Source organism: Callithrix jacchus, chromosome 5, assembly GCF_049354715.1.
Source record: "Callithrix jacchus isolate 240 chromosome 5, calJac240_pri, whole genome shotgun sequence".
Taxonomy (NCBI): Eukaryota; Metazoa; Chordata; class Mammalia; order Primates; family Cebidae; genus Callithrix; species Callithrix jacchus.
Window position 1 is genome coordinate 139,685,785 of NC_133506.1, and position 12,121 is coordinate 139,697,905.

The window sequence follows — 12,121 nt, forward strand, 5'->3', positions numbered from 1 at the left end:
AAATACTGCAGTGTAGAATCTTGAAAATCAGAATAAAAGGTAAACTTGAAAGGTCAACATATTATCATTTTCTAACATTTCTATTTACAGCTGGAAAGCCATGTTAATAGTGGGGGAAGTTATTTGGGGATGGGGTGGGTGGGTATATTTAAGTTTAGTTAATTCCTCTAGAATGTATGCCATAGTCCCATTAACCGGATACCTCATGCTTTCTACTTATCCAGGGGAGGGAACTGAACAGGTTATACATTAGTATACTAGTCCTTAACATTAATTCCATGTGGCCGGGTGCGGTGGCTCAAGCCTGTAATCCCAGCACTTTGGGAGGCCGAGACGGGTGGATCACGAGGTCAAGAGATCGGGACCATCCTGGTCACCATGGTGAAACCCCGTCTCTACTAAAAATACAAAAAATTAGCTGGGCATGGTGGCGCACGCCTGTAATCCCAGCTACTCGGGAGGCTGAGTCAGGAGAATTGCCTGAACCCAGGAGGCAGAGGTTGCGGTGAGCCGAGATCGCGTCATTACACTCCAGCCTGGGTAACAAGCGAAACTCCGTCTCAAAAAAAAAAAAAAAAAAAAAAATTAATTCCATGTAACTAATAACAACTTTTCTTAGTTTTCCCAGTATTTGAAATCCTTTTTAGTGAATTTAAAAACAAATTGGGTAGTGACAAGGATTTAATAGTATAAAATATTTTTGCTTCTCAGTCTTTATTTTTAAGAGTTCTTATTATCAAGAATGTCTAAATAGTAAAAATGATTTATTGGATCCAAGAATGATGTTTGATTTACAGGATTTAGTCTATAGAAATAAAAACTGTCACTTATTGCTATTATATTTGATTTCTTTTAAAATGGAATTTTAATTTGTATCTGATTTTTCAGAGATATAACCACAATGAAAGGAACCATTGTTGCTCAAGTGGATTCAAGCGAGTCCTTCCAGGAATTCTGCAGTACATCTTGTTTATCTCTCTATGAAGACAAACAGAATCCTACTAAAGGAGCTCTAAATAAATCAAGATGTACAATCTGTGGTAAACTAACAGAGGTTTGTATTTTTACACTTTGTCATTTAGTTCTAATAAATAGGATTTTTTTTTTTTTTTAGATGGAGTCTTGCTCTGTTGCCAGGCTGGAGTGGAGTGGCTTGATCTTGGCTCACTGTGACCTCTGCCTCCCAAGTTCAAGCGATTCTCCTTCCTTAGCCTCCCGAGTAGCTGGGATTATAGGCATGTGCCACCATGCCCAGCTAAGTTTTGTATTTTTAATAGTGACGGGGTTTTACCATGTTGGCTAGGATGTTCTCAATCTCCTGGCCTCATGATTCACCTGCCTTGGCCTCCCAAAGTGCTGGGATTACAGGTGTGAGTCACTGCGTCCGGCCCAAATAGGAATATTTTAAATTTCATTTAAGAGCTATTAGATAGTCTTTTATCAGTATATAGTTTCGTAAAAATGAATATATATAAAAACGTATCTTATAAATATCCTATTATGTAACCGAATTCTCCCATAGGATCTTATCTTAGAACAACTATCTTTTTATGTAATCTGATTCTCCCATAGGATGATTTAGGAAAAATCATTGTATGAATTACCTTTTTTTTGCCTGAGGTTGGGAGCACTTACAGATAAAACCATAGTGTTGGGGTTGATTTTTGTCATTTAAATATGTTTATTTAAACAAGTAGGCAGACTACACAAGAAATACTGCAAATAATTTTGCTGAGAATTAGAACAATCGGAGGGAATATTTTTTGGTATCTTCACATTATTAATATTGTATTAAATACAAAGTATATATACCTCATTTGAATTATTTATAATGTTTCTCCCCTCCTCATTTTTCTAGAGAAATGTACTTTATTTATAGTTTTTAAAAATTAATCTAAAAATTTTCAGTATATGAAGTTTAGTATCACCACTACCTAAACTTGGTTTTCTGTTATCTTTTGATGCCTCTAGAGAAGTTTGTAGTGATGTCACTGAAGGTTTTTTTTTCCTTTTTTCGGTGCCATACATATGTTCCTGTGTGTACAAAAACAATTTTAAAAATTATGAGATGGGACCAGGCTTGGTAGCTCACACCTATATAATCCTAGCATTTTGGGAAGCCAAGGTGGGAGGATCACTTGAGGCCAGGAATTTGAGATCAGCCTGGAAAACATAGTGGGACCCTGTCTCTACCTAAAAGAAAAAAAATTAGTTAGGCATGGTTGTGGGTGCCTGTAGCGTCAGCTACTCGGGAGGCTGAGGTGGGAGGATCACTTGAGCTCAGGAGATTGAGGCTTCACTTTGCTTTGATCGTGCCACTGTACTTTAGCCTGGGTGATGAGTGAGATCCTATCTCTTTAAAAACAAAAGTGCGTTGTTTTTCTTTTCTCCGAATAAACCTTATTGGGACATCTTTGTTTCTGTTCAGAATGCTTTATTATGTAGCTACTTATCAGATTGATCTGTTTTGTTAAGATTTTGTTTATTTTTCTTTTAGATTCGCCATGAAGTCAGCTTTAAAAATATGACTCATAAGCTGTGCAGTGACCACTGCTTTAATAGATATAGAATGGCCAATGGTTTAATAATGAACTGCTGTGAACAGTGTGGAGAGTACTTGCCCAGTAAAGGTGCTGGAAATAATGTTTTGGTGATTGAAGGCCAACAGAAAAGATTTTGCTGTCAAAGTTGTGTCAGTGAATACAAACAGGTAATTCATGTTCTAATAAAAATTGGGCATTATTTAGAATGTCCTTGAAAGGGCTGCAATGGTTTTACCTTTAACAGTGTTTATTAACCGGATTTGTCTTAAAATTTCATTTAATTTCATTATTACTGTCATATCACAGAGCATACTGAATGCATATTGCTTTGTACCATTAAAGCTGAGCCATCGTTAAGTCAGGGACCATCTGTATTTCAGTATTCATTTGAGGTAGGCCATCTCCACGATACAAATGTTGGAGTTACGTCTGGATAAACCCATTGTAGGTTGGAAATGTCTTAAAATGTATTTTTGACCTGGATATTTTCAACTTAGAATGGGTTTATCAGGATCTCACTCCATTTTTAAGTAAGGAGCATCTGTATATGTAGATTATTGGCAGTAGATTTAAGGTTTTACATATAATGGTAAATGCTATCAGACTTATTTATCTTTTGAATTTATTTCTTTTTGGGAGTTGGAGAGGGGCTGCAAATACTGCTTTTCAAACTTATAAAGCTCAGCTTTGAAGTGGTCATACTGTTTATATTTAAATTTTAATGTTAATGTTATTTTATTTTTTGAGACCCAGTTTCGCTCTTGTTGCCCACACTGGAGTGCAGTGATGCAATCCTGGTTCACTTCAACCTCTGCCTCTTGGGTTCAAGTGATTCTCCTCCTTTAGCCTCCCGAGTAGCTGGGGCTACAGGTGCGTGCCACCATGCCCGGCTGATTTTTATACTTTCAGTAGAAACGGGGTTTCACCATGTTAGCCAGGCTGGTCTCAAACTCCTGACCGTAGGTGATCTGCCCGCCTCTGCCTCCCCGAGTGCTGGGATTACAGCTGTCACCCGCTGTGCCCAGCCAGGTTAATGTTATTATAAGGACCTTTTGATTTCTAGTTTTATTCCATTGCTTATTGGAAAAATACTCTGTGTGATTTCAATCTTCATAAATTTATTTATTGTTTTATCAGAAATGATTGTTGTTTTAAATACCTTTTTGGTATCTGTGGAAAAGGTTTTATGAACTTTCTCCCTCTTGATTTTTTTTTTTTTTTTTTTTTTTTTTGAGATAAGTCTCACTCTGTTGCCCAGGCTAGAGTGCAGTGGCATGATCCCAGCTCACTGAAACTTCCGCCTCCTGGATTCAAGTGATTTTCCTGCCTCAGTTAGCTGGGATTATAGGTGTGCACCACCATACCGAGCTAAGTTTTGTATTTTTACTAGAGACGGGGTTTCACCACGTTGGCCAGGCTGGTCTCACACTCCTGACTTCAAGTGATCTATCTGCCTGCCTCAGCCTCCCAAAGTGCTGGGATTATAGGCATGAGCTACCACACCCAGCCTTAGATTTATTAATGTGTGAATTATATAGCAATTCTTCCTCATGCAAGGTTTTTTTTGAAAATTACTCATTTTCAGCTGCAGTTCCCAAATATGTGACTAGACTATAATAAGATAATTTGAGAGAGTAATTAATTATAGGTGAGTAGACTACAATAAGATAATTTGAGAGAGATTAATTATAACTCACTATAATTATTGTTGAGTTTTGTTTTGAAACAGGGTCTTGCTCTGTTGTGCAGGCTGGAATGCAGTGGTGCAATCTCAGCTCACTGCAATCTCCTTCTCCTGGGTTCAAACGATTCTCCTGCTTCAGCTTCCTGAGTAGCTGGGATTACGGGCAAATGCCACTATGCCTGACTAATTTTTGTGTTTTTAGTAGAGATGGGGTTTCACCATGTTGGCCAGGCTAGTCTCAAACTCCTGACCTCAAGTGATTTGCCTCCCTTGGCCTTCCAGGTCTGAGCCACTGTGCCTGGCCAATTGTTGTTAATCTCTTATTGTGGCTAATTAGAAATTAAACTTTATTATAGGTGAGTGTCTGTAGGAAAAAACATAGTATACATAGGGTTCAGTACTATCAAAGATTTCAGGCATCCACTGGGAGCCTCGCAATATATCTCTTAAGGATAAGAGGTGGAACTGCCGTATTAGTAGATTTCCTAATTCGTTGAACCATCCTTGTATTCCTAGAATAAACTATGCCAGATAATTATTTTTTCAAAAATGTGCACACATTCTCTTGGCTAATACTTTATTTGATACTTTGCATTGATATTTATATGCAAGATTGGTTTGTAATATCCTTCTTTTGTGCATTCTTTAAGGTATCACTATGATATTTGCTTTATAAAAATATCCAGAGGAAAATTCATTTCCTTATATACTTAAAGCAGTAAACATGAAAATAAATGAATTAGTCAACTGAAAAAGCTGGAAAAAGAAAAAGAAATAAAAGAGAAGAAAGGAAATAAAGATAAAAGGAAATACTAATTAGGAATTTAAAATAGTATCAAAATTGTTCAGAATGTTGCCTCTTTGAAAAATCAGGTCTTATAACGAAGGAAAAAAGACCCAATTGTTAATTCAATCAGGAAAAGAAGTTTAGAAACATAAAATAAGAAATGACAAGTTAGACATGAGCATCAAAACAAAAGAACTTGACAAAAATCAATCATAAATTATTGTGGCTTTTAATATGTTGTTGAAGTAGTTTCTTTATATTACTTTTTAAATTCAGTATTCCTGAAATAAAAAGTGTTTCAAGAAAATGTTGTGAATACAATAGCACATCAACAAATTACATAGCCTAGATGAAATGCACAAATTCCTAAAAACACACAAACCACCAAAACTGACACAAGAATATGTGGAAAATGATCATGCTGTATAATCCTTTTAATATATTGAATTCAGTTTAGTAGTACTTTGTTGAGGATCTTTGCATCTATATTCTTATGGGATATTGGTCTCTAATATTCTTTCTTTTGATGTCTTTATCTGTCCTTGGAATGAGGGTAATGCTGGCCTCATAGAATGGGGTGAGACATTTTGTATCTTCTGATTTTTGGAAGAATGAGAATTGATATTTATTCTTTAAATATTTGGGTAGAATTCACTAGTGAAGTCATCTGATCTTGGGCTTTTCTTTATTGGGACATTTTTGATGACTGATCAGTCTCTTGTTATAGGTCTGTTCACATTTCTATGTCTTTTTGTGTCAGTTTTGGTGGTTTGTGTGTTTTTAGGAATTCGTGCATTTCATTTAGGCTATGTAATTTGTTGATGTGCTATTGTGTTCATAGCATTTCCTTGAAACACTTTTTATTTCAGGAATGCCAGTAATAATGTTGCCCTTCCATAGTTTATTCTTTGTGTTAATTCTCTTGATATTTTAAAATGACTGACTTTTGGGTTTGTTTCTCTCATTTTTTCTGTTCTGTTTTTCTGGTCTAATTTTTATTATTTCTTTTCTTCTGCTGGCTTTGGGTTTAGTGACCTCCTCTACTTCCTCAATGTGGTGTGAAGTTAGGTTATTTACTTGAGATCTTTCTTTTTTTGTTGTTTTGTTTTGAGATGGAGCCTTACTCTATCACCCAGGCTAGAGTGCAGTGGCATGATCTTAGCTTACGCCCCCTCGCCTCCCAGGTTCAGCCAATTCTCCTGTCTCTGCCAGCCAAGTGGCCGGGATTACAGGCATGTGCCACCACACCCAGCTAATTTTTGTATTTTTAGTAGAGATGGGCTAGTCTCAAACTCCTGACTTAACGTGATCTGCCTGCCTCTGCCTCTGCATCCCAGAGTGCTGAGATTATAGGTATGAACCACTGTCTTGGGTCAGTGGACATTCCTCCCTCCCTCCCTCCCTCCCTTCCTTCCTTTCCTTCCTCTCCTTCCTCTCCTTCTTCCCCTTCTTCCCCTTCCTCCTCTCCCTTCCCCTCCCTTCCCCTCCCCTCCCATTCTCTCTCTTTCTTTCCTTCTTTCTTTCTTTGGCATTTATAGTTACAAATTTTTCTCTGATCACTATTTAAGTTGCATCTCTTAACTTTTGGTATTCCTTTAGTTTTGTCTTTACCCATCTCTTTAAGTATTTAAAAGATTTCTTCTTTGAGCCATGTTTAAGAGTATGTAGTTTATATCCCCATATTTGTGAATTTTCTAAGTGCTCTTTCTTTTACTGATTTCTGGTTTTATTCCATTGCTCATTGGAAAGATACTCTGTGTGATTTCAATCTTTATAAATTTATTGAGACATTTTTGTGACCTAACAGAGTCCATTCTGTAGATTGCTCCATGTGTACTTAAGAAGAATATTTATTCTACTGTTATTGGCTAGAATATTCAAGATATGTTTGTTATTAATGACTGTAGTTGATTTATGGTGTTGTTTCTGTCTAGATGGCCTATCCACTATTGTAAATGGTGTATTGAAGTCTCCAACTATTATTGTACAATTATCTACTTCTACCTCAGTTATTGTCTATTTCTCCTTTTACTTCTGTTAATTTTTTTAGTATATTTTGGGGCTTTGATATTTGGTATGTATATGTTTATATTTGTTATATCTTCTTAGTAAATAGACCCTTTGTTCTGTATGTATTCTTTTTCTCTCTCGTATCAGTTTTTCACATAAAGGCTCTTTTTGCCTTATATTAATATGGCAACCCCAACTCTCTTACTGTTTATTTGTGTGGAATATCTTTTTCCATCCTTTTACTTTTGACCTGTTTGTATTTTTGGATAAATAAATCCTTTCTTATCAGAAATTACATTAAATATACATGGATTAAATTATCTTATCAAAAGGCAGAAATTGGCAGAATAGGAAAAGAATGATGCCTTTTGATTGGATGATTTGATCCATGTATTTAATGTAATTACTGCTGAGGAAGGATTTATTTCTAGCATTTTTCTGTTAGGTATGTTCTATACCTCTTTTTTGGTATCTCATTTCCTGCATTGTTGCCTTTTATGTTTAGTTGATTGTAGTGAACTGTTTTGATTTCCTTCTCATTGCCTTCCTCGTATTATTTTTAAATATATTCTTTGTCGTTACTGTGGGGGAGGCTTTACATTTAACATCCTACAATGCAATTTAATGTGAATTTATAACAATTAATTAGCTTTTAAAAATGCTGCTCCTATGTATCTCTTTCCTCTTTTTATCATAAATTACATCTTTAAATATTGTATTCCCAGTAATGCAGATTTATAAGTTTGTGTGTATATTTGTTTTTAAAATAATGTAGGAAATAAAAAGTGGATTTATAAACCAAAAATATAATTATACTTGTCTTATATTCTCCCATAAATTTACTAAAGATTGGGTCAAGTGTATTCCTTCCATTTCAATATAAAGCTTTGACTCCCTTTAGCATTTGTTTTATAGGGTAGATTTAGTGGTAACAAACTCCCTCCACTTTCATCTATCTATGTGTGTCTTTATTTTTCCTCCAGTTTTGGATGATGGTTTTGCTGGATATAGTATTCTTGTTTGAAAACTTTTTTTTCTCATTATTTTAAATGTTACCCCCACTGCCTTTTGGCCTCCTTGGTTGTTTCTTTTGTGAAATTGATGGTTAATCTCACTGAGAATTTCTTGTCTTGGCTTCTTTCAAGATTTTCTTTGTCTTTTAACTTGATTATAATGTGTCTTATTGTGTGTCTCTGAGTTTATCCTGCTTGTAATTTGTTGTGTTTATTGGATTTGTAGATTTGTGTCTGTTATCAAATATGGGAAGTTTTTAGTTATTAATTTTTCAAATAATCTTTTGCCCCTTTACCTTCTGAAACTCTCATAATGTACATGTTGGTCAATTTGATCTTGTTCCATGGGACCCTTAGGCTTTTGCTTACTTTTTTTCATTCTCTTACTGCTCCTCAGATACTGTAATGTTAGTCTTGGCCTCTTTACTTGGCAAGTTGTTGGTAAAAGTTCTGACTTTCTGCTAACTTGGCAAGTTGTTGGTAAAGTTCTGACTTTCTGCTAAGTCAGACCACCTCAGTTAGGGTGGAGGTAGTTGGTAGTGGTTAAGGTGTGTTATTACCACCTGGTGGGGTGGAAGTTTAAGTTTCCTACTTGGCCTTCTCTGACTTTTTACCATGGCTAGGGTGCTGGGATGAGACATCACACTGTAGCCAGGCCAGGATGGAAGTCTAGGCTAATTGGCCTTTTCTTGTGTGAATGGGATTAGGGTCTGTAGAGTAGAGGAGCTGTTGTCTAGAAGTTTCCTGTTTCTCTAGGCTGCTCTTTCAATTGTATTTCCCCTACATGTGTGTCATTTCTCTTGCCAGATTCAAGGTTTTTTTCTTTGTTTTTCAGAAATTTTAATGTGGTGTATCTTGGTGTTTCTCTGGGTTTCATCCTTTCTATTGTTAGCTAACCTTCTATCTATAGATTTATGTCTTTTGCTAAATTTGAGTCATTTCAAACAGTAGTGTTTTTGGAGGACTTTTCTAGCTCTGTCCTCTTTTTTCTTTCCCTCTGGCACTCCAATGACATGAATGTTAAATTTTTTTGTAGCAGGCCTACAGATCCATAAGGCTCTGTTTTGATTTTGACCCAACCCAGTCTGTTTTCTCTCTGTTTTTCAGGTTGGGTACTTTTTATTATTCTATCTTCCAGTTCACTGATTCTTTCCACTTGATTCTTCTTTATATCTTCTATTTCTTTGCTAGAAGTTTCTGTTTTTTTCATTTGTTTTTAAGTGCATGTGTATTGGTTGTTGGAACACTTTTATGATGACTGCTTTAAAATCTTTGTCAGATATTTCCAACATCTCTATAATTTTGGTGTTGGCATCTATTGGTTGTCCTTTTCTATTTAAATTATAGTTTTCCCTGTGTTTGGCATGATAAATTGAATTTTTATTTGAAACTTGAACATTTTGAATATTATGTTATGAGGCTTTGCATCGTATTTAATACTTCTGTTTTAACTGGCTTTATTTCACACAAGGGAAAGAGATTATACCTCATTATTGCCAAGTAGAGATAAAAGGTCAGCCTCTCTACTTGGCCTCTACACTCATGGAAGAGAAGCTTCTTGTTATTGCTGAGTGGACATGGGAGTTTTGACTCCTTTCTGGATATTAGCTGATACCACCCTGACTGGAGGAGTAGGAGTTCCTTATACTGTTCCCTACATAGCCTCTACTGACACCAAATGATGCTACTCTAGTGGATAGAGAAGGTGTTTTTTGTACTATTATCAAATAAATAAAAATTATTTAAAATAGTGTTTCTTTTATTCTTTAAAATTACTTGCATATGTTTTATAAGTACATACTTTATGTTCCTAATTCATTAATAAATAGGTGGGAGTCCATGCATTACTGTTTTACTGATAAAGGAACCTAATAGGATGTGTTTGGAGACCACTGCATGAGATGCTATAGTGAATGTCTTCTTTTTCTGCAGACTGGTAGCTAAAATTGTATTACAGTCCTCCTTTACTTTCCCCTCACCCCATTTGACCTTTGTTTGTAACATTTAACTTAGCTGCCTTTTGTTGTTTATCTGTGCTGTCATTACTCAATTAGTTTCTGAAGTGTATTGATGCACTTAGCTAATAATCTAGATCCTGGCAATAGAGACTATATAATGCTTATCCCTTGCCTTTCAGTAGTTTTCCTTTTCTAAATAGTATTTTAACTTTCATGGACTAGGGTATATATTCGTATTATATGCTGGAAGCTGTCATATGTGCTTTCAAAAGAATTTCTCAGGTGGGACGAGGTGGCTCAGTCCTGTAATCCTAGCACTTTGGGAGGCCAAGATGGACAGATCACGAGGTCAGTAGATCGAGGCCATCCTGGCTAACATGGCGAAACCCCATCTCTACTAAAAATACAAAAAATTAGCTGGGAGTGGTGGTGCGCACCTGTAGTCCCAGCTACTCAGGAGGTTGAGGCAGGAGAATTGCTTGAACTGGGAAGCAGGTTGCAATGAGCAGAGATGGCACCACTGCCCTCCAACCTAAGTGACAGAGCGAGACTCCATCTTAAAAAAAAAAAAAGGCTGGGAACGGTGGCTCATGACTGTGATCCCAGCACTGAGGGAGGCTGAGGTGGGCAGATCATTTGAGGTCAGGAGTTCAAGACCAGCCTGGCCAACATGGTGAAGCCTCGTCTCTACCAGAAATACAAAATGGGCCAGGCGTGGTGGCTGGCGCCTATAATCCCAGCTACTCAGGAGGCTGAGGTGGGAGAATCACTTGAACCCAGGAGGTGGAGGTTGGTTGCAGTGAGCTGAAATCGTGCTACTGTACTTCAGCCTGGGTGATAAAGCAAAAACTCCATCTCAAAAAAAATTTCTCAAACCCATTTTGCATATGGTAGAAATTGTATCTGTGTAATCTCCAAATCAATTTGGAAAGCTTTGTGTTTCATTGTGTTGGAGTATAATAGGTTTTAAAGAGATCTTAGAACACTGAATCATCTTAAGATAAGTGATTTTTGTCAAAAATTAGAAATGAGTCGGATCTAAGTGTCTATCCTTAATTCCTTAGCCTATTTTTATTTTATCATTATACCATTTTTTCTAAGATAAAATTATTTGGTAATTCTGTAAGTTGGGCAACAGCAGTGGGGACAGGATCAACAGGCATTTTTAAAAGTTGGAAGGAGTTTGTAAGTCACAAAATATAATTGAGAAGCAACTTTTACATAATGCTTACTTACCTTTCAGTCTAGCAGTCTTTCTTTATGTGTATTTATAAAGTCTTTTAAAATCATTTTTTTAGGTAGGTAGTCATCCAAGCTTCCTGAAGGAGGTTCGAGATCACATGCAGGACTCTTTCTTAATGCAGCCTGAGGTAAGCAGGAATGTAAATGGAGTTTAAGGTCCTAACATTTTTGAACATTGCTACTACTGTCATTAATATGTATCTGAAAAATAGTGTGCAATTTGAAATATATTAAAATTTCCAAACTTAAGTTATATCAAATGATGAATGTTTTATCTTCAAGACATAGATAGGTTTCTAATTTCATTAAATTTTACATGTTTTTTTTGTGATATGCTCTTTTGCCTTTAGATATTTATGTTGTTAGAAGATTATTTTCAGATATAATTTTTTTAGTGCACAATACCTTGTACACAATAGGCATTTAATAATGGGATATAAAAATCCTCTCTTTTGTGCCTACCTGAAAAGTTAAAAAAAAGAAAACCTTTCTTTCAAAACAGTTTCTAAGTCTGTATTTCTGTTAATCCAGATAAATAAATTAGTAATGAATAATAAGGGCTTAAAATTAGAAAGACTTTTAACTGTAGTACAGTTAAGATAAGGAAATTTACATCAGTGAACTATTATTATCAGTTTGGTCAATAGAGCTTATTCAGATTTTGTCCATTAATGTTCCTTACAACAAATGAAAAACAATTATTTCTTGTCTAGACTCCAGTCATAGACCATTATTTCTTTAAATATAGTTTTTAGGCCATTTCCCAACTGTCTTCTTCTGAGACCCTAATTCCAGATATATTCCTGCTACTTTCTCACAGTCACTGAGGCTTGTTTTTTTGTTTTATATATTTTTTGTATTGTATTGTTTTTATATTTTGTATT

The 12,121-nt window shown here is 35.7% G+C and overlaps 1 protein-coding gene across 33 annotated transcripts in view; it reads left to right on the forward strand.

Annotated features, from left to right (window-relative positions):
• Window positions 1–12,121, forward strand: part of ZMYM2 (zinc finger MYM-type containing 2) — a 122,859-nt gene that overhangs the window by 45,049 nt on the left and 65,689 nt on the right. For 21 of the 33 annotated variants that reach the window (XR_013536140.1, XR_013536141.1, XM_078375095.1 and 18 more), the window contains 3 exons: window positions 889–1,054; window positions 2,498–2,710; window positions 11,294–11,365. Coding sequence is in view for 31 of the 33 variants with exons in the window: in XM_078375095.1 (XP_078231221.1) it covers window positions 889–1,054; window positions 2,498–2,710; window positions 11,294–11,365 (451 nt within the window). In the remaining 2 variants the exon portion in view is untranslated. The remainder of the gene's footprint in view (window positions 1–888; window positions 1,055–2,497; window positions 2,711–11,293; window positions 11,366–12,121) is intronic. The other 12 variants (XM_078375100.1, XM_078375103.1, XM_078375115.1 and 9 more) reach the window with 1 other exon arrangement.